Source organism: Peromyscus maniculatus, chromosome 12 (genome assembly GCF_049852395.1).
Source record: "Peromyscus maniculatus bairdii isolate BWxNUB_F1_BW_parent chromosome 12, HU_Pman_BW_mat_3.1, whole genome shotgun sequence".
Classification (NCBI taxonomy): domain Eukaryota; kingdom Metazoa; phylum Chordata; class Mammalia; order Rodentia; family Cricetidae; genus Peromyscus; species Peromyscus maniculatus.
Genome location: NC_134863.1, coordinates 56,585,794 through 56,609,948, shown reverse-complemented (window position 1 = coordinate 56,609,948; position 24,155 = coordinate 56,585,794). Strand labels below are relative to the sequence as shown.

Below are 24,155 nucleotides of genomic sequence, written 5' to 3'. Positions count from 1 at the left end.
CTAGGTCCTCTGGAAGAGGAGAAAGTGCTCTTAAATGATGAGCAATCTCTCCAGCCCAGTGAATTGCTTTATAACCTGCATCCCTTCCTTAACTCTTGCATAGTGAACTCGTTTGTTGAATATATGTTCTTAGCATTTTCTTGATGTTCCAAGGGCTATTCTCTCCTGTCTCCCCAGGGTAGTTAATGAGGGTAAAACATTAGATAGTTCATTAATGTTGATTGAATGTACTTAACATTGTAAGCTCATGGAAAATCAGTAGTATACTAATATTTTATGCAAGAAATTAATTTTTAACAAAGCTGACCTCTCATTTGACTATTAAACAAATCTGAGCATATAAGTAAGGAGGTCATATTGTTATATTTATCTCTAAAAATGAAAAGTTTGATGTTAAAAAACACTGAACTTTGATGGCATCTATATCAAGATCTGAACAATCACTGTGACAAAAACATATGCAGTATCAGCATATGATTCTCTTCTGTATTCTGAAGTTATGAAGCCTCCTTTCCTAATGTTCTGCAGTGCAATAACAGTTTATAGAGCTGTTATGAACCCCATATTTTAATCATCTGTATATCGTCTTGTTTGTTTATAGCTCCTCTGGATGTGTAGGTTGTCTGTCTTCCCAACCAGATGGTAAGCTTCCTGAGTGGTGTAAACTTCACTTTGATAGGTGTACATGTAAATAAGATAAGTGCAGTAGAATGCACAGAGTGAACATTCATTGTGTTTTCTGTCCTCTGAATTTGATAAGTGCTATTTTACAGAGCAGTTACTTAAGCCAGTCTTTCACACTGCAAGGAGTGGTCCATCATCATCTCAACTACCTTGTCTTTCCAGAGATAGAAAGAAAAAAATATGTGACTTCCATTATTGCCTGGCTGAATTTACTACAGTATCATTTGCAACTCTGAACACACACAGGGGAAAGTGAGGCTATTAGAATCCAGTCCAAATCAGTTCAGTAAGTTTTTTAATGTAGCAGAGTATCAGGGCACATGAGAGAAATAGCACATGAATTATTCAAGACCCTTAACCTGGAGATGTTTAAGGTAACTACAGTTACTAAAATAATTATTATTAGAATAATTTGCTATGAAGATCAATCTCTATAATAATAAGTATCTTTTTTTTTTTTGGATGACCTATCCCATAGTTTTTTTTTTTCCCCTTTTATTTTATATTACAATACCATTCAGTTCTACATATCAGCCACGGATTCCCTTGTTCTCCCCCCTCCTGCCCCCCTCCCCTTCCCCCCAGCCCACCCCTCATTCTCACCTCCTCCAGGGCAAAGCCTCTCCCGAGGACTGAGATCAACCTGGTAGATTCAGTCCATACAGGTCCAGTCCCCTCCTCCCAGACTGAGCCAAGCATCCCTGCATAAGCCCCAGGTTTCAAACAGCCAACTCATGCAATGAGTACAGGACCCAGTACCACTGCCTAGATGCCTCCCAAACAGATCAAGCCAATCAACTGTCTCACCTATTCAGAGGGCCTGATCCAGTTGGGGGCCCCTCAGCCTTTGGTTCATAGTTCATGTGTTTCCATTCGTTTGGCTATTTGTCCCTGTGGGAGATCCCAACTGGATCAAGAACAGAGAGGGAGAACAAGGAATTGGAGACCATGGTAAATAAAGACCACATGAGAAAAGAAAGAAACAAAGTGCTAGAGAGGCCCACAGAAATCCACAAAGATACCCCCACAATAGACTGCTGGCAATGGTCGAGAGACAGCCGGAACTGACCTACTCTGGTGATGGGATGACCAAACACCCTAATAGTCGTGCTAGAAACCCCATCCAAGGACTGAGGGATCTGGATGCAGAGATCCATGGCTAGACCCTGGGTGGAGCTCCCGGAATCTAATTAGCGAGAAAGAGGAGGGTTTATATTAGCGAGAATTGTTGAAACCAAGGTTGGATAAAGGTATCCTACAGGTTTTATTTTCATGCTCCTGAGTGTATCGAGCACTACTTGGTCACATTTATCAACATAGGGAGCAGGAGTTTCATGTTTTTAAATTTTATTAGATTTCATAACTGAATGTATGGCATGTTGCATCTCAGATTACAGTGCTCCAGCCCTAGATGTTCTGGTTGAGTAGTGGGTAGAACCTGAAAATATGTATTTCTATACAGTGTCACATGTTTGAAAGACACCTGTACTCCTCTTGAGGGCTGCATTCACTTAGAGGACAGAATAAATACAAATTATCTATGGAGAAATCCTTCATTTCTGAGATTTTTGTCATCTCATCTGCTAAACTAGTGTAATAATGTCTCCCTGGTACAGCTGCAGCAAGTAACGGACATGGCTGAATGCGTAGAAATTGCTGCCATGTACAAAGAATAGCTAAGAACATTTTAGATATTTTATCATTTTTGTTATTATTTCTATATTTAGCAACTAATGATTGTTGAGATATGTATATCTCTGAATTAAAATCGTGACAAAAAAGGAAAGAGGTCCATTAGTAAATTCACAAATGGGAGATGCTTGTATAAAAATGAGGTCTCCCAGGCACAAATACACTAACTGGCTGAAGTCTGTGCAAAAGGAGAGACCAGTCCTATTTTCGGAAAAGCCAAACCCCTCAAGTGTTTGTTCATAAGCAAGCAATTAGTAAATGATACTTACTGAATAAATAGGTTTTTATAAATCTATCATTGGGGTTGGAGCTAGGAGTAAGTTACAGGACATTCTACAGAAAGGGATTTCATTTATCTCTGTAATTAAGAAAAGTCGTTGGAATAATAGTCAAGTTTTCTATATGATGTGATTAGGAGACAAGCAAGGAGCTAGAGTTCAGATATGCTGTGGAAAACCTACAACTGATTAAAAGGTTAATGATATATTGTCTGAGCAGGAGTGAGACTTATTTTTGCTAAAAGCTTTCAAGGATAGAATGAAATCATCACAAGTCCATCTAACTCTGGGTTCCATGCCCCTCCATTCATTGACTCAGACATCCCTTTGGTACCTCTGTGCAGCTCTACATCCAAACCACAGGTGTTTCACTGCAGCCTTTAATCTTCTGGGAAGTAAGGAAGTCTGGGTCTCTGCTATTTACTGTGAAAAAAAAGATGTGCATTGCCTTCCTAAATCGTTCAGCACCCTGAGAGCTGGCAGCTGCATTAAAGTTTCCATTCTATTTTTATGCTTGGTAATTTACAGTTTGAGCATTTCTTATTACCAAATCTTGAGATTTTCTTTTCTGGATAACTAGCTTTTACTTTAATGTATTAAGCAAAATTTGTGATAACCTTCAAGGACCTTATATCCTTATGTAACCCCCTCTCCTTAACTGTAGGAGGGAATCCTGAATATGAAGTGAGCTGGCTGCTTTGATTATTTTACCTTATATGGTAAAGGGAGTCTTGCATTCATAGCCATAGATCCCTTCTGCACTCATGGTAGGGAAATTATCAAAAGCAAATTTGACATACAAAGTTAATGTCTTCAAGAGGAAAAGAGTCAGGGAGACATTCTTCTGTTTGTCTTCAAGAAAATCAATAGTTTAAACAGTTTGTCAGAGCCATGTTCTAAAGCTGGTACACTCTAGCAGCATAGATCTGTCCTTTCAGCAATAACAAAACTGAAACCCCAGATCCACAGAACTGGAAAAATGAATGGCTGACCACCAGTGAACTTGAAGATTTCTGCAAGCCTTCCATGGGAACCTCAGTCTTCAGCAAAGACCTTGATTTAGTGATGGGAACACCAGAGTAAGCTTTATAACCCACAGGATAGCAAAGGTGCTTTGTTTTCATCCATTAAGCTTGGGTAATTGACTGCACTGCAGTGGAGGAAACAGATCTATACTGGAGGGTTGTTTGCCTTTTTACTCATCTGGTAGAGGGGTATATTTAACATTAGAATTTGGGGTTATGGAACAGAAATAGAAATACCTGAAGAGTCATTACATATTACAAGCATGAACTAACTAACAATGTCCTAATGAGGTAAGAATGGAATATTTGTTCATAGGGATAGACTCAAAAGACAAGATACATTTCAAGGCATCTTTAGAAGGAAATCTGATGATCAAGGGTTGTAAATTCCGGGTTCCCGAATCTCTTAGACAATAAACATTACCCTCTAAAATAAGAACAGACTTAGAAATTAGTTCAGTGATTAGTCATCTTTTATTCATTTTAAATCTAAAGTTGAATTAATTGAATTGCATGTCAACCAAAGCTTGACTTTGTGGGGTATTCTTGAGCTGTGCCAGTCCCAAATCACAGCCCTTACAGTACAAATTTCACTGTTCCATTACCCCACATGCATTTCAGATAGTCCCACAAGGAGCTTGAGGTGATTTTAGCTAAATTTTTTAATGTTAAAATTTTTTATAAAACAAATTTTGACATATATTTTAATGTAAATAAAGATAGTGCTGCAGTCAATTTTTCATTGCATAAATGCAGCTTAATTTTAAATTTTATACTTCATCACATATGACTTGTCATTAGTTAGAAAAATAGCAGTGGACCCCTTAATGTTTTTTTCTCTATAGGTGACTATTAGGCCATATTGATTAACATAAACCCAGGTGGCATTTTTTCTAAAACCCCTCAAGATTCATTGCCTCAGAATAGTTATACTAAGCCAAATTCTTGCTATTTTTCAAGTATCACTATTTTTCTGAATATAAAATACATTTATCAAATCCATAAACTTAGACTTAAACATACAAATTGTCTTAACAGGTATTTAAGAAAAGTCAAGGACATGTCCCTAAATCCCTGGGTTTGGAAGATGTCCCTGCTCTTCTGTGAACCTTTTAAGTCTGTTCTTAAAGAGCTACTATCTAAAATTAAATCGAAGTGCACTTCGATATTTTAATGTTCCTGAGAACTATGCTTTAACCTACATCTTACCAATATTCTCTGGCCATATAATTACTTTCCTTTCCTCTTCTTTTCTTCATTTTTCAATCAAACATATACACAGGGTCAACTTTGAGAAATGATGGATTATGCATTCATAGTCTCAATTTGATTTAACAAATTGGTTTTTATATAATGATTCATTTAAGCTAAATATCTTCATTTGAATAAAATATTAAGTTGTGAGCCAGAGATTGTGACTTTATATACAAAACAGAAGAAAATAAATAAGACTTTCTCTGTATTACTCATATCAAATACATAAAGAATTAAAGTATTATCATTTCAGCTTTCAGACTACATCATAATTTGTTAATTTTATGTTTTTGATAAGTATACATTCACAATTTTTAGGAAGATATTCAGTTATTTTCAAAATTGTTCTAAATTCTAAAGTCTAAATTATGCTATTATTTTTTTTCTAAGGTTGGAGGTTGTCAGACCATTTACGTAATCTAATGAAATGATTCCAATAAATTACATAACTTAGATTTAAGTTTTATTTCAATACTGAATTAGTTGTGTGTGGTTTTGTTGTTGTTCCTCTATTTATTTTACATCCCAGCCCCAGCCTCCTTCTCCATCCTCCCCTCCAAACTCCTTCCCTTTCTCCTACTCCACCCCCAGTTCCCACCCCCATCCCCCCTTGGAACATAAATTGCTAAAAGGTCTTATTAATAAAAAAAATAAATAAATAAATAAAACTGGAGCCAGATATTGGGGTTAAAGCTGAAAGATCAGAAAGACAGAATGAACCACAGCCAATCTTAACTCGCCAACTCCTCAGCCCATCCTGTTTCCTCAGACAGTTAGCCTCTGAGTCCTCACCCAAAAAGTGTCTCCACTGAACTGTTGCTAAAAAGCCTCTAGTTCCTGGTCCTCATGCCTTATGTACCTTTCTGCTTCATGCCACCACTTCCTGAGATTAAAGGCCTGTGTCCTTCCCAAGCAAACACGTGAGAACTTAAGTGCTGGGTTAAAGGTGTGTGCCACCATGGCCTTGAACTCAGAGAGATCCAGACAGATCTCTGTCTCCCAAATGATAGGATTAAACACATGTGTGCCATCACTGTCTGTCCTCTATGTCTAATCTAGTGGCTGGCTCTGTCCTCTGATCTCCAGATAAGTTTTATTTGTCAGAGCACAAATAAAATAACATCATACCTCCTCTTCTGTTTCCATCCAGAAAAGTGCAGGTCTCTCACGAGTATCAATAAAACATGGCATGTCAAGTTACAGTAAGACTAAGCACCTCCCCATGTATCAAGGATAGGCAAGGTTATCCAGTAGTTGTGTGTGTTTTGATGCCTTGATTATTTCTGTCAGCTGTATTATTTCAGGCTCAGTTCTAACTGGTTCATTCCCCTCTTTCTTAAAGGTGCATATTCTACCTCCCTGGACTACAGTCGTTTTTTTTTTTTTTTTTTTTTTTTTTTGTTCATCACTTTTAACTATATTCCAAATACGTAGCCAGAATGTTTCTCCGGTTCCTGGCACCCCAACCCTGTGGTCCAGACAAGTCTCTCTCTCCCATGGTCCTGCAACTGCTTATAAAATAATCACTCAGAGGCTTAATATTATTTATAACTGCTTGGCCATTAGCTCAGGCTTATTATTGACTAGCTCTTATACTTGAATTAACCCATAATTCTCATCTATGTTTAGCCTCGTGGCTTGGTACCTTTTCTCAGTTCTGTCTTGTCAGCTTGCTTCCTCTGTGTTAGCTGGCAACTCTCTCCCCTCTGCCTTTCTTCTTCCTGTCTCACTCTTCAATTTCTGGCCTAGCTATAACCTGCCTTGCCATGGACCAAACGGTTTTATTTATCAACTAATCAGAGCAACACATATTCACTGTGCAGAAAGAAATCTCACAGCAGGTTTGTTTTAGTTTTTCTTTTTTTTTCTCCTTGTGAATTTTATACCTACTCTTATTTTACTATTTAAAATATATTTTATTATTTAAAAAAAAAAGTGTCTTAAGCTTTCTTCTGGCAATTAAATTAGAAAATGTCCTTCACTGGTCCTGTCAAATTTCCTAAGTTAGTCAGGTAAAGTATTTTTCTAGGTTTTACTTTTTCTCATTACTAATATAAAATATTGCCGAGCACCCAGTAGTCAAGTGTGAGTTTTGCATTCTGTTTGGTGGAACAGTTCACTAAGCAGCCCATGTCTAAGCCCATGTAATATTCCTTTAATCTTTCAGATAACCTTTGCCCTAGGCTCAGTTTCTTCCTCAGATGCAATGATTAGTACTTACTTTGCTGTTAACAGGAGGTCTTAAAGGAATCTGGTACTCTCTACACAGGCCTCTTCTTTGATCCTGTGCCTGCAAAGGTGATTTGGCACTGCCAGAAGCTTTAAATCTTTACCTAAGACCTGGCTACTTCAGTATAGACCCTTTCCACGCAAAATATTCTGCCAAGATTTCAGGTCACAAACATAATAGTGCTCAGCTCTGTTGTTTATATCCTTCAGGTACCCAATACTGTTTCCAAGTGAGAGGAAAATTCATACCTTTTACCTCAATTAGGCTAGAAGCAGATTTCCCCATCTTTTCTGTGAAATGTAGAATAATAGTCCTTTTAATAAAACAGTACTGTCTTTCAATTTTGTCTGTTTTCTTACTTCCAAGACATATAATAAAGAAGAGGAAAATGAATGAGAATAAAATATAACTATGCCCAATTTGATTGGCTATTTCTACTTGCTCTGATGGGCTATTAGTGTTTTCTATTAAAATTGGATAATTTTGAAAATTAAACATTTTGTTAGTAACAGAAATTTGGTGCTCTTAGAAGTTCTTACATACTGTGAGAATTTAAAGTCTTGCAAAATTTTAATGAAATATAAAAATAGAAATTTCCACTTATAAATTTTTCTTTTACTTTCCTTTTCCTTCCATCAAACCCTCTCTTATACCTCTGCTTCCTCTCTTCCATATTCACGACTGTTTTTCCTTAATTGCCATTACATTGTTACAGACATATATGCATATATTAAAACATAAATATAGATATATATTTATGTTACTTGTCTCTCCAAAAATATGTAATTTCCAGTATACTCAGGAAGGGATAGCCTTGTCTATTATCCCTGGCACATTTCTGAAATATCCAGACTCTTCTGTCAAGTGGTCTTGTTGCCGTGACAGTTTTGCCTTGCCTCATGACCAATAGTGGAATCATGAGACCATGGACAGAATCCTCTAAAACCATCAGCTATGAAAATGCCTCACTCCTTGAAGGCCTTTCTACTATCTATTTTGTTAAGGTCATGAAAGTCAGATTACCCAGTACCTTCACGAGCTAAACAACGATTCCAATTCTGTTGGCTGCATCCATCCCAACTCCTGAGTTGGCAACAGGATGGAGGCAGTGTGACAACAGATTGGGCCAGTTCTTTCTAAGATTTTATAAATTTTCCTCAAACAATGATGTTGCTAGAGTTTTCCTGCCTTGCCCACAGTCAGGACAAATCTTTGTCACCTGCCAGTCCCACAGCCGCTCAGACCCAACCAAGTAAACACAGAGACTTATATTGCATACAAACTGTATGGCCGTGGCAGGCTTCTTGCTAACTGTTCTTATAGCTTAAATTAATCCATTTCCAAAGATCTATACCTTGCCACGTGGCTGGTGGCTTACCGGTATCTTCACATGCTGCTGATCATGGTGGTGGCTGGCAGTGTCTCTCTTCCTCAGTCTTCTGCTTCCCAGAATTCTCCTCTCTCCTTGTCCCACCTACTTCCTGCCTGGCCACTGGCCAATCAGTGTTTTATTTATTGACCAATCAGAGCAATTTGACATACAGACCATCCCACAGCACAATGGTTTTAGTAATTTGGTATATGGCAATAGAAAATTTTATATACTTTGTGTCTATATGTTTGTGTGCAAATGTAAATAATTTACACTAGCAATGATTGTTGTTCTGGAGAGAGGGCCTGCCATTCTGAAAGGTATTCCTAGATATTTATCTTTTTACAGTATCATCTAGTGAATTCAATTAATTTATCTTACTGTAAATATTTTCATTTATTTATGCTTGCTTATTCTTTTATTTCTAATATTTTGCTATTTTATAAAAGAAACACATCTCTTTTTAAAATTTAATAGCTATATTTTTGCTTCAAGAAAAGTTGAAACTATTTCACAATTTCTTTTTCTTATAATTATAGGTAATTTATAGATACTACTTCTTCATGAGTTTTAGAAAGAAATATAGTGTATGAATTTTAAGTATTCAATAGTTGAATAGATTTAAATTTGGTATATTTTTAGTTTGCTTTCGCATTTTTATTTCTCCTCAATTATATTGGCAATTTTATTTTTTCTTTTCTTAATGTACTGTTAAATATATTCAACTTCCCATCTTTTGCTTCTTGCTTTTGTTATTTTTTTTTAATAACCAAATACCTCAGCGCTGGAGACGTGGCCCAGTAATTAAGCATACTGTCAGCTCTTCCAGTGAATCTGGGTTCAGTTTCCACATTAGCTCAAAACTATCACTCCCCCCAGTTGCAGGGGATCTGCCATTTCTTCTGGCCTCCATTGCACCAGGCACATATTCAGTGCATAGATATAACATGCAGGCAAAGCAGCCATACCCATAAAATACAAATAAAACATTTCAATATATATGTCACACACAAAAATCTTGGTGGATTTTTAAAGTAAGGACTAACTAAAAGATAATTTACAATTACCTAGTGAGGGTATGGAGCACTTAAGTTTAATGGGATGAAAGGACAGTAGAAAGAAGATGTAGAAGCTAGGGATATGCCTGAATAAATGAAGAGCTTGCAGCACTTGTGTCATGGGTGGGTCTCAGTATCCTGTGGTAAAATGGGAGATGAAGTCAGGAAAATCTCCCAGGAGCTCACTTACCATGCAGCTAGCCTGGCATTCCAGCAACAAGCTCTTAAGTTAGGCATGCAAAAAGGCAAGCTCTTGAGTTATGTGGAAGGTGGGACAAGCATCCAAACATTGCCTCTGACTTCCCCAATCTCTGTAATGACCTTTATACACACACCATGCATGTGTGCACATGCATGAAAAACAAAATGTAACCCTCATATCACTCATGAGTCTCTTAGTCAAATTAGTAAGCCTGACATTAATTGTTGGGTAAAAAATGGAGAGAAACTAACATAAAAGATGCGCCAAATGCCCCCCAAAATTATATATATATATTAAAAATAAAAGAATGAAAATATAACAAAATAGAGCTGTATTACATAAAACTTATGTGCCTTTAATCTACAGATACCCCAACTTTTAAAATAGAATATGATCATACATTCAGAGTTTAAAATAATGACATCCTCAGTTTTTCAAGAGAATGATAATTATATTTAATAGAGATCTACTGTTTAAAAAAAGACAGAAACTGCTTCCAAATCACTCACAGATTTAGAATGAGCCACTTACCACAGCAAAAGCGTTGATTTACCTGGTTGAGTATTCTCATTATTTTAATTAATTCAAAAGATATTTATTAAGCATCTGTGATATTCTGGACAGTGCCCTCAATTTTCAATATGCAAATTACATGGAAAGCCCAGAAAGTAGTGATGCTCAGAAAAAAAATAGATGAGAAGGGAAAAGAAAATTGAGAGAAATGGATGAAAAAGCAGAAGGTGAAGAGAGAAGCAAATTCAAATTTCAATATAAACTTAATTTGTGAATCGAGGTTTTTGAATTACCTTAAAATGTCAATAGTCCTGGAATTAATTACAATATTAAAATAATACATAGTTCAATAAAATGATCAAACTAAAGGAGACCAAGTTTTAAAAAAATCTCCTAGTAATATATGTGCATTTATAAACATTGTATGTATTCAGCGAGCTGAATTATCACTTCAGATATCTTATAGATTTAAGTGATTTAAATGGATAAGATGTAGGTTGATTACTCTTACATGTGCTTAACAATACATTTTATTAAAAAGTATGTTATCACTGGGTGACATTGTTATCATAAGCTTCAAATAATTTCCATGTATCTGTTACTTATACATTTGCTAAAATGCATAGACTTTTTATTTACTTGCAAAATATATTCCAATGAAGTAACTATTATAATCTGCACCATATTTTTTCATTTTGGTAACTTGTTATATATATGTTTTTTCAATATAGGTGAAAAGTCAGAATACCCTAATATAGACAAATGATGTCTACCCTAAAGGCTTCAGTATATATTCAAAAATAAAAGGTAGCACAGGAAATCTGGAATAAGAGGTAGCACAGAAAACCTGGACTCTTTTCTTGGAAGAGGTGACAAGTGAGAGCTAGTGTTTCTACTTCTGATTCTTGGTTAATGGTTTAAAAGTTACTGTGAAGTTCAACTGGTCACTCAGTGTGAATGGATCAAAGGGTACCTAATTAAAACCACAAATATCATCCCTTAAGTATGAGAAATTCATGTACTGAGAAACCTCATGGTCATTTAGCTCCTTGTAATACTTGCAACAATTAGCTAGTGACTTCTCCTATTTTAATCATTGGGTTTTTATTCTTGAATCATACCTTTTCATTATATAGCCTAAAATACCATTTATGGAGGCCATTCTGGTATGGATGGATAGGCACATGTGTTCAAGCAGTTTTTTCCTGTTTATTTCTTTATTATTTTTATGTTTGTTATTAAGAAAATTTCTATTCATTTTACATCCCAATTACAGATACCCCTCTCCTCGCTCCTCCCATCCCCCAGCCTTCCCCCACAACCTACCACCATTCCCACCTCCTCAAAGGGAAGGCCAAGCAGTTTTAAGTTTTAGTTCCTTTGAATTCTTCAAACTCTTCAATGGGCAGTAAGGTGTACAATGATAAAGAATTGGATACAAGCTAATTAGTTAACACTGTTCATACTTCCTGGCAAGATTGGAATTTCTTGGTCAGATTTCTCTACAGGAGAAATCCTAACTACTTACAGTGAAACACACTGAAACCTGGCAAGTTGTGGGCAAAGAGTACCTTGAAAATAAAATATTAAAAAGTAGACCTCTGATACATGTCAAGCATTATGAATTTAAATTCATTTAGTATATACATAGTAGTCCATAAAGAATTTTATATTTGAGAACAACTTTTAGTATTTATAACTATAAGATTAAGTAGTCCTAAATAAAATATTTTGTTCTTAAAATTTGTTTCCATTTTTAATCCCCATTTTGGGGGGCTTCGTATTTATAAATTATTACCAAAGAATAAACTGAGCAGAATAAACTTCATAGATTGCAGATACCAATGTAAATCAAAATAATGACATGAAAGTGACAAATGATTTTTTAAGCTCATTATACAAATATAATATAAACATAAGTATTGTCAATGGTGTTTTTTTAAAGAAAGGAATATATTAAAAATAGATTATCTTAAGGGAATGGTAATCTGTCTCTTGGATGATCCTGGCAAATTATTAAGGAATTTCTAAATTAGCATTTTTCTCACATTATCTCTATTTCATAATCCCTTGAAAGATTTTTCATATATATCTAATGAACTGCTTAGATAAAACTGTTCTCAGATTTTACTTTCATATTTTTTAAAACATTGACAGCTTACTGGATACTCTTGTGTACTGGGCAATCCAGTTCTTAACCTTCTTCTAAGGATCTGAAACTCATTTTGGGGTAAAGAAACTGAAATATGACATTATTTTAAAGGGGAAATTGAGGTCCCTTATTTTGGTTTTTAGACTCATTAACAAAATAATTTAAGAATAAATTTGAAGCTGAGCATAGTGGTACATGCCTTTAATACTGCCAGTTGTTAGAGCAGCAAGAGGGTCTCTGATTTCTAGGCGAGCCTTGTCTACAGAGCAAGTTCCAGGGCAGCCACACAGAGAATCTTTGTCTCAAAAAAATCATCAAAAATAGATGAGAGATGATAGATTAGATAGATAGATAGATAGATAGATAGATAGATAGATAGATAGATAGATAGATAGATAGATGATAGATGATATATAGAACAATCAATAGATAGAGATAGATAGATAAATGATAGATAGATATAGATAGATAGATAGATAGATAGATAGATAGATAGATAGATAGATAGATAGATAGATAGATAGACAGATAAAACAAGACAAAGAATATTCTCAGAAGGAAGCTGTAGAACAATTGTATTAGAGTTTAAAACAAAGACTCCAAGACAGGCAAGTTATAAATATAGGCAGATAACTGAAGAAGTAAGATGGAGGAAACGAAGCAGGAAACCATATCATTTGTATAGTCATGTGGCAGAAATGTGATAGAGGTACCAGAGGAAAAAAAGCAGAATATCTAAATTGTAAGGGAAAAACATTCTCAGGTTTTAGCAAACATCTGGAAGAAAAAAAAAAACAATGAAATGATAAGGAGGAAAGTTATTCTTTTCTAAGCAAAGAAAAGTTGGATTTCTAGGAGGGAAATATATATTATCTCAATAAAGGGATAGATAATTCCTCCATATCTTTATCACGATTTTAGCTCAGTAAGCCTTCTTGAGGATTAAGTTGTTGACAGGTTTACCTGGATTAACTCTTCTGTTTCAGTAACATGGAGTGGTAGGTCTCAACCCACGCCAGAGACAGAATTTGGATTTTATTTTTTGACTAGGAGGAAATAACTTTTCCTTATAGATCTCAAGAAAACCCAGGCATCTTTCAAGACTACTGTAATCACCCCCTTCAAATATATAATCATTACATCTTAGAAGATGGGATGAAAATGGCAAATAAACATCTAATTTCTACCAGGAAAATACAGATTCATAAACAATTTACTGGAAAAATATTAGTGTCTACAATGGAGTTTAAGTCATGGCCTCAAATTCAGCCTCCAGGCAATGATGCCCATTTAGGAGATGATTTAAAAAAAAAAAAAAAACTCTTTTCTAATCTTCCTGAACTACAGCAAGGACATTCTAAAACTTGTTTTTTTGAGTCCCTGGCCCTAAATTATCTAGCCAGCTCATATCTCCTCTCCTTATCTTTTACATATGGAAAATGACCTAGAGTTGAACTGGTAAATTTTAAAGATGACTTTAATCCTGATAAGGTCATCTAAACTGAGCCATACAGTTCTTAGTGGTCCCCTAGAGACACAACCCTCAACAGTTATTTAAATATCAATCTTTGCACACTAGCCAGAAATCAAACTATGTGTGATATTTTTGAGAGAGCCTGACTTTACTTATAGCTTTTTTTTTCACTTCTCAAAGGATTTTCACAAGTTCAAAAATATTAGTTCAACTAACACAAAATGTAATGGTTTTGAAAATACTATAGTAGCCAAAGTAGTGTAGAAAAAAAGATTAAAATCTGAAGTGAGATTATTAATAGATTGCTTATATAAGTATTTTCAAATTTACCAATAGCAAATCACTACCAACATTGTTGGTGTAGGTATTTTTATCTACCATTTCAAATGAGTATTATCAGTTAATTAGCATGTGGATAAAACAACAGGGTTGTGAGATTTAATATTTTCTGGCCCAGAGACAAACAGTTTCCAGGTCCTCACTTTTAAACATTATGATTACACTGAACACAGCCCTCTCTCTGCTTTCCAAACACAAATTCTTGTAGCTGGTACTTGCAGCACTCTGATTATTAATGCATTTTCTTCTCTAACAATTTCATACCCAGTTATGTATCCTGGTTATCATCCCAATCTATACTGTTCCCTATTTCCCTCATTCCCAAGCAAGTGCTCCTTTCTTACTTGTAATTCTCTTTCTCGAATGTGTTAGTTTTTGTTTTGTTTGGTGTGTCACAGAGTTTAACTAGGGCCATCTGCGTGATCCAGAATTTGGAATAACCGTCATGGACTGGTGGACTCACCACCAGGGGCTGTACAAATAGATGGTATGCCGTCATCTCACTAGGAATTCATTAGTTGCCAAGAGAGCCACTGCAAGTTGGACAGTCACACGAGCCACTTCTCCATCTACAGCTGACTGTTAGGGAGTCCAACTGGCGCTTAGTGCCAATAGGAACAGCTTTTGTGAGTTCACAATTGCCATGGAGATGTCATGTTTAGAAAATGGCATTTCTGAGCCCTCCCCCTACCTTCTGTCTCTTGCAAAATTCTGTACCATATTCTGCATGGTTCCCTGAGCCTTGCGCTGAATCATTCCTTATTCTCAGCATCATGTACAGATAAGGAAGGGGCTTGACAATAATCTTCATTTGGCACAAGAAACCAGGAGAAATTTGACAAAAACAAATATTAACTTTTAAGATAAAACAAAAGTGAGAACTCAAAATAAGTAGATAAAGATCACTTCTCCATCAAACCTCCAAGGAACTTATTTCTATAACCTGATATTTTGATATATTTTAGTAAGATTTGAGTTGCAGGACTATGTCTTGCTCAAGGGAGTATTTAATCTTCGGTGTCAACTAATGCTTGTATCAACCCTTATGACTGTCAAAAATCAGGATTATCATTGGCCCATTGTAGAAGATGAATATGATGAGGGTTTTTTTAACTCTACTGCTTTTATAATGGGGGTGTATGAATTATTGCTAACGTGCTTTTTCTGGATGATTCATTTTCAAGATCTTTTCAAGTGCATTAGAAAAAGCTTTAATTTTGAAATTGTGCTATGTGAGACTTGTTCTCATTCTGTTTGACTTGGAGAAGGTTTGAAGAGAATTTAAAATGAAAAGCTCCTCTTGAACATTAAAAAAATGTGAAGTGTTTTTGATTACTCAACTTTAATATAAGAAGTAAGCAAGTTTTTGATATCCCCGGTTATAGATTTTAAAGTTTGTTTTTAAGTGACTCATACAAGTCAGTTATTTTTTTCTCAAAGATTTGTTAGCAATTAATGACTGCAGGAAGGAAGGAAGGGCACCATTTTCTTCTATTGTGTTTCCACTAATAAGTTGCCCATGCTACACTCAATAACCTCTCACCCATGCATGGGCAAAAAAAATCTAATTAAGCTTAGAGAGTCACAAAGAAAGCATAAAATAAAAGAAGGATTCATTAGGAAGTAAAGGGGTTTCTGGAAGAGAATGAGAGAGGGAAACTGGAGTGAAAAGGAACAATATTCATTACATATATGTATGAACTTTTCAAAAAATTTAAAAAACGAGAGTTGGTTAGTCCAAAAGTAAAGCATTCAGTTTTAGAGGCTGTGAGCTATAGAACTTATATTGAACAGTAGACAGATCTACCAATCTCTGCAGAATATTGACTTCCAGTTTTTTTGTTTTGTTTTGTTTTTGTTTTTCGAGACAGGGTTTCTCTGTGTAGCTTTGCGCCTTTCCTGGAACTCACTTGGTAGCCCAGGCTGGCCTCAAACTCACAGAGATCTGCCTGCCTCTGCCTCCCGAGTGCTGGGATTAAAGGCGTGCACCACCACCGCCCGGCGACTTCCAGGTTTTGACACTAAGGCTAGGTCAGGCAATTTGTACCTTCTCCTTTAGCATAGCAAAATAGAATGTACCCAGTTTGCTTACAGAGTACCCAGCAGTATTTGTACCCTGAGAAAAATTCAGACTACATTCCTCGAATTTCTTTTTTCCAATGAGTTTATCATCTGATCCCTCAAAAAATACATTTACAAATCCTATTAATAATTTAATAAAATTCATCTATAAAATGTATTAATACCTGAGGTTCACACTGAGTCCCTACTGATCTGTTTAAGACCAGAGCATGTAAGGTTCAAACATGAGAGTATGTCTCTTAGTGTACCTAATTCCTACCTGAGATCTCCAAAAGGTAGAAAAGATAGTACTTGCCATGTGAAGCTATGTAAGACCCACCTTGTTCTCAGTGTGACCTAATAGCTTTGCAATGGATGAAAAAGTAACTTGCTCTACCCATGTGCCCAGGTGGTATGGTGGTCTACTTCAGAATTCAGGAAAATGAATCACCCTCACAAAAGTAGAAGTAGCTCCTTTTCAAGTCTGTCTGAAAGGCACCAAAATCACAAAAATGAAGAGAGCAAATGAATCAGAACAGTTCAGACAGGACTGCTTAGGGCATGTTTAAATCACTGCTGAGACAAGGCTACTTTCCTAGAAATTTCGTTCAGAGAGATTTTCTTCCTGAAACTCCAGTGTTAATGGTCAGCATGCAGTTAGTGAGGCAAGCAGCCTAATACTATAAGCCAAGGAAGGATTGCTAAGGAGATATTTCTTGAAACCTGGTCTTTGGGGTTTTTGTTTTTGTTGTTGTTTGGTGGGGAAAAATGAATGTTTAAAAGACCAAGATTCTTTGCTTTGCTTCTTAGATAATATAATTCAAATATAAAATGCATTTATTTTATATATAGAGAGAGCTCACACTCTCTAAGTGACTGTCAACTGTGATTATTTCCTATCTTTACTCTTTGTCAAAAGGTCCTACTTTCTGAATATTAAGGAGATTATCATTCTACAGTCAATGACCTAAGGGGAACTGTCACAGTATTTGTTGCCAATGTATCCACTATCTATGGTGGTATTGTGTTCCCCAAAATATTGTGCACCCTAATAAACTTATCTGGGGTCAGAGACAGAACAGCCACAATATTAAACATAAGAGGATAGGCAGTGGTAGCACATGCCTTTAATCCTAGCATTCCAGAGGCAGAAATCCATGTGTTCAAGGATGCAGCCAAGCATGGTGACTCACGCCTTTAATCCCAGGGAGTGAGGCAGAAAGCAGAAAGATATATAAGGTGTGAGGACCAGAAACTAGAAGCATTTGGCCTGGTTAAGCATTTGGCTGGTTAAGCTTTTAGGTTTTGAGCAGCAAAGTTCAGCAGAGAGCCATTCAGATATGAGGACACAGAGGTTTCCAGTCTGAGGAAACACGATCAGCTGAGAAGCTGGCCAGGTGAGGTTAGCTGTGGCTTGTTCTGTCTCTCTGACCTTCCAGTGCTCACTGCAATACCTGCCTCAGGTTTGATTTAATTAATAAGACCATTTAAGATTCCTGCTACAACTATCCTTTTACTCTTCCAAACCTTGTCTCTGAACCATCAGACAACCTTGGGGCTCCACACTGCCTTCTAGGACGTGAGGCTTTACATTGCAATAGAGTAGAAAGGTGATTGTTGGGCACATTCCACTTTAAGACAAGGGAATGGAAACTCTAAAGACAGAATTTGAAACAAAAAGGCATGTAGAAACAATAAATAAGCTGCACAGTATAAAGAAAATTCACATTGACTCTATACCTCTGTACATTATCACTTATTTAAAAAATATGCTTGGTTAGGGAAATGGCACCATGGATATTGGTTTATGACCTGCAAGCACTAGGAATTGAGTTCAAATTCTCACTATTCATGTAAAAAGGCAGGCATTGTGGCCTGTAAATCAAACATTTCGGGGTGGAGACCACTGGGTCACGGGCACTTGCTGGGCAATCAACATAGTCTGAACAACAAGTTTTCAGAAGAGTAATGAATCCTGTTTGAGGCTATAACAGGAGAGTGACAGAAAAAGGCAACAAATGTCTTGTTATGAGCTCAGCAGGCATTTGCACTAACAGGTACATGTGCATGACACACCCGCCTACCCACTCACCCACCCAGAGAGAGAGAGAGAGAGAGAGAGAGAGAGAGAAGAAAATAAAAATTGAAATACAATTTACATTTGCAAATTCTCTTTGGGGAAGGTAAGCATCTAATAAAGAGAAAGGTATGACTGGGTTATCGCTGTGGTTGTATCTGGTCACAATGTGACCTAGATTGACCCTATAAATCAGTATAAAAATATGAAACACACAAATTATACTAATGTTTATTTTATTTGAATGATTCTCAATAAAATTTTATGTGACATGTAATTACTCTCAAATTTTATTACAAATTAATATTACATTAGTGGTGTTTTATAATAGAGCAGATGTGTGAATTTTTAAAATACAGCTGTTATTCAAATAAAACAATTAATGCTTAAGAACAATATTTCAAACGTAGTATAAGATAATCAGAAAAATTGTCAAAAAGTCTAAGTTGTCTTACTTTGTTACTACTTGGAGCTAGGAATAATAAGATTGATAGGGTAGACAATAAAATCTGAAAGTAGGTGACATTCATGTAAAAATCTCCAAGATAATAAAAACTAAAAGCATATCATAAATTTTTATGGCACTAAGTAGCTATAAACACATATATACACAACTGTATTATCCTGATAAAACTAGACTTAAAGATGGTCATTTCATTTTTTTCACATATGTAACTGAGATGTTATTAGTATTAAATATAAAAATATCAACTAATGACTTCTACAGAAGCAAAAATGATATTCATGCAATGTACTTATGAAAAGTTATTCACTTGCCATGGTATCCTAAAATTATACTTAAAAGACACAATTGTACCACTTCAGACTGTTTTTATTCTCTATTCTTTTCTAAGAGCCATAAGACTGCAGTGTGCATGTGTGTGTGTATGTATGTAGTGTGTGTGTGTGTGTGTGTGTGTGTGTGTGTGTGTGTGTGTGTGTGTGTGTGTTTGTGGTGTGGTAAAAATCTTGAGGGTTTTTTATATTGCATAAGGATATTTGGGAACAAAGGAGTCTTTGTGAGGATCTACATCTTCTTGAAACTAGAAGACCAACAAAGTCACCTACATTAGGGCCTTTCAGGATTTTGTCTCATGAATTAATAGAAGGAAAGTCGCAGACCACAAGGCCACAGAGGGCGCATTTTAGATGATATTTATTATAGATTCATAGGTAGGAGCTTAAGAGGAATAAAGATTCATGACATTTGAATTAATCAGACCCGAAGGTCTGCCACGATATGGGTCAACAGCCCAAGATAGGAAGGGGAGCTTCAGAGAAAGAGTGAAAAAGCCCAGAGTTCCAGAGTAGTCAACTTAGGCTCCGGCCAGTATCCAAAACAAGGAGACTGGCAGGAAGAAGGAAAATGTATTCTGGGCAAAAACTCACAATGGTGGCCAGATGCCATAAAAATCAGGGCAGCTCACAGGGAATGTGCTAGGGAGCAGAAATTCAGGGAAAGAATAATGATTTCACCTTTATCTTTGCCATGACTTGAGTTAAACCTGTTTTAGTGAGAGTGGTCCCTTGGCCAGATAACCCAATTGGATTAACTCTTAAGGAAAACGGCAATGACATTTCTCCCCGAGACAGAAATGTCTCTCTTTTGGCGAGGAGGCAACAGCTTTCCCTTAACAAGCTTTCTATGTTACTGTGTATTACACCGATTTCGTGGCAAACTTACTTCCAGAAAGTCTCACTGTGTATTACATGATGAAAAATAGGGAAACAGAGAACGTGTAACAATGCTAAGCAAATTATCCTCTCAACTATAGATAAGATCTTGGTATAATAGCATACTAACTTTAGCATATTGTATGATTTCTAATGTGTCATAATTGTCCTGTTCATATCAACTTCTTCAAACTTGAGAATTTACAATTTTTAAATTATTTTCAGTATTCAAATGTTTCTTTTCTACCTGAAGGTGGCCACTTTTGTCTGCTAAATATTTTTTTAGCATTTTTTTTTTCAAATTTCCCTTGGGTTGTTCAAGTGTAAATAAGAACACATATACATTTCACACTCTAAGTCATAATCAGATAGTGATGAATGTATTCTTTCCAAATGTGCTTACAGTTCAGAAGCGTTACATAAAATTTTAGAGGAACATAACATAAACTGGAGTAGAGACTGCTTTTGTGAAATGGTGCTTTGCAGGTTGAGGGCAGAAAAACATGTGCCTGATTATAATCTAGGTCAGTTTGAAAGCTGAAATAAAAATGCTGCATTCCCACACACTATTTCATTTTTTTATTTCTATACATAACTCTTAAAATTTATTTTTGGACTTGTATATTTTTGTTATCAACCTGAAATGCATTTGTATATATGTCTCAAATTATGAACACATCCACCAACACACATTTGCACAGAAAAAAAAAGAAGTACATGACATTCTTCTAGTGTTACTCATATCTATTTTACAGATTTGCTCTTAAATCTAGCACCAATTGAAGATGGTTTTACATCACTTGGGAGAGAAGTGTGATGGGTTGTGGACAATATCACAGAAGTTTTCTACAACTTGTATTTTCAGATGTGAAGTACTTGAAAGAGGAGGACGCTAACCGAAAGACCTTCACCGTCAGCAGCACACTGGATTTCCGAGTGGACCGTAGTGATGATGGAGTGGCGGTCATCTGCAGAGTAGATCATGAGTCCCTCAATGCCACCCCTCAGGTAGCCATGCAGGTGCTAGAAATACACTGTAAGTAAACACACTCCCACCTCCTTTGTTTCTTGATTTGTATTTAAAATCAGTTTTTAAATTACATGAAGTTATAGCAAATGTGCCAAAAACCTACCTATACTCATGAGTTTCAATCGCATTCAAAGGCAAGAATGCTTTATATGAGTGTGGCTCTTAACAATGAAGGAAAATAAGGAGCATCTCAGATTTAATGCTCTTAATTATGGTTGGAGTTCTGGCTTGATGTGCATATGTGTGGAAGAGGGTGGGTGAGGACAGTGGGGACACATCAAACTATTTTAGTCACTCGAAAATTGTCTCCTCTTGTTTTTAACCTTCTACATGCTAGATGTTTGTATCTTTGAATGCAGAGGCACCTCCACGAAATTCATAATTATCACAATTGCAGTCACAATGTTAATTGAGTGATATGCACGTATGAGGGGTAGTGCTGAAGATTTGGGGTGTTGTCTCACACAGCCTGAAGTACAGTCAGTGTTATCAGCTACAAAGTGTACAGGTAACCATACAGATCAAGGGGAATAAGTCAATTGCTAGTAAATGGTAGACTTGTAATCTTTTACTTAGAGCAGTCCTAGGGATACAAATTTACTAAAATGAAGCTGAGTTACTTGAAGTGCATAAGCCAAAATAAAAAGGAGAAGATAAAATATCATCTTTGTGAGTTTCATGATTTGATTCTTTGAGATAATGAAATTTTTTTTTTGGTTGCCTTTCCTGGGATGAAATTAAAAACTGAACTTGGAATTACATTAAACCCTAAAATGCTGAACTATGATCAAACACCACTGTTCTAATATGTTTATTGTATTTTTTATTTCACTTATTAGTCAGTGTTGCACTGATCCTTAATAAATAGCAGCCATGGTTTAGGATTCTGTACTTACAAAAACTACCAAAAGAACAAAACTAAAACTAACCTATTGTCTCCAATTTTTATCACCACTAAAACAACAACAAAAATGCTTCTTTTACAAAACAAGTTGTAATGATACATAGGTAATGCAAATAATCTCTGCATGCAACATAGTACCAAGTGACAATTAGTATGCAAGAAAGATAAATGAGATGGTAGGAAGATGAAAACAGTGGTAAGATTATTGCTTTGATGAGCTTACCAACATGTAATGCTGAGGAATGAATGATACAAAGCCGTGAATTAGGAGTACACCTGTTACATTTATTTCTAGAAACATCAGGGCAATCAGAAAGACCATAGTAGAACCCACTAGGGCAGAATAAACAGCATTAGGAGAAAATAGTAGAGACGTGTCTGAAACTATTGCAATTTAAAAGCAATTTGCATTGCATTAGATTAGTTTTACTAGATTTTCCCCTGCTGTCCTTGAAGCAGATTCCAACTCAAGCACACATAGAGACCACATGAATATTATTTCTAGTTTCTATATTTATATAAAAATGACTTTGTGAAGGTCGCCAAAATCTGTTTAGACTGATTATGAGCTAGAGAATCAATTCCTGTGTTGATTTGATTATAAACTGGATAATTAATTCCTATAAGCTGGAGACAATTTAAGTCAAGTTTGAGGCATTTAAAAGATTTCAAATGGATGTCAATGACTATCCCTTTACATTGCTTATTTGATCAATGAATCTATAAGGTACAAGAAACAGAGTAAATTGATATTTTTAAAGACCCATATTGCCATCATAAAAGATTTAATTTTTAAGTATACTTGTTCTCTGTGAGGTAATAGTATCTTGAACATTTCTCATTTATTTAATTATAATTCAAACATATGAGGTACAAAATTAATAGAAATCAAGTCATAATAATTGTTGACAAACACCATCATGTCACAGTCCTTCAGTTAATGAAGCAGTTGACAATTTGTTTAGGTTTCTGTGTGTTCACAGAGACACAGCAGAAGAACTGTTGAGTTTTGTTATAAGAAACAGACTGTCTAGAATGAAATTAGGCTTATGGGTCTGAGTATTTGCCTCAGTGGGTGTTTTCTGCATAAGCATGAAGATGTCAATTTAGATCTCCAATATCTACAAGAAAGGCAAGCACAGAGATATGCACCTGCCACCACTTCTGAGAATGCAAAGGCAGGGGAAAATCCACATGCTCACTGTCTAGCTAAAGGAAGAGTAATGAGAGCGCTTTCCAGTTCAGTGGAGACCTAGTCTGAAAACTCAAGAGAGTGAGAGTGGAGAGTGGATGAGTACAAAATGCAGAAGTCTACCTCTATTCTAGCCTCCCCGTGAGCATGCACAGGTAAGAATTCCTTCACTGACAGAGATACACATGCAAACAAACAATAAAATAAGTCTCAGAGAAACACATTACTTAAATAAAAAAATAAATAAAGTCAGATTTTTTTATATATTTGGAAGAAGGTTCAGGATTTGATGCTGTCAATAATAGAATTATTCTGGGCAGTGGTGGCACATGCCTTTAATCCCAGCACTCGGGAGGCAGAGCCAGGCGGATCTCTGTGAGTTTGAGGCCAGCCTGGGCTACAGAGTGAGTTCCGGGAAAGGCACAAAGCTACACAGAGAAACCCTGTCTCGAAAAACCAATAATGATGATGATGATGATGATGATGATAGAATTATGTCAGTGATTGGAATTTCATAATTTGATTTAGAAGACCGAAATTTTAAAACAGGACTAAATTTGTTAATATGACACACTAACCAGGGTAAGCTTCTGATAGCTGAGTATTCTGGCCTCTCATGTCACCTCAGTTTTGGCCTTGCCTTCCTCCATCCCATAGTAACAGAACAACTTTACTGCCCAGAATTATTGTGATCGTTTAATTATTTCAGTTTAGCTGTTAGTTCTAAACATCTACTGCCAAGCTCATTTTTACTTCTTTGGAAATTCATATTGGTACTATAAAATCCCTAGTCACCTATTTGTTATTTTTTATATTTAATATATTTAGTATATATTGCTTTGAAAATTTCACAAAGGTCAGTAACTGAGTTCCTTAACTTTTACAAAGTTTTACCTGAAAGATTTCACATTCCTGCAGAGTGATGAATTAAAAATGCCATCTTC

At 35.8% G+C, this 24,155-nt stretch overlaps 1 protein-coding gene across 4 annotated transcripts in view; it reads left to right on the top strand.

Moving 5' to 3' along the window:
* Nucleotides 1-24,155, top strand: part of Cadm2 (cell adhesion molecule 2) — a 984,450-nt gene that overhangs the window by 844,946 nt on the left and 115,349 nt on the right. For all 4 annotated transcript variants that reach the window (XM_006991069.4, XM_006991070.4, XM_016009325.3 and 1 more), the window contains one exon: nucleotides 20,951-21,121. In XM_006991069.4, the coding sequence (XP_006991131.1) occupies nucleotides 20,951-21,121 (171 nt within the window). The remainder of the gene's footprint in view (nucleotides 1-20,950; nucleotides 21,122-24,155) is intronic.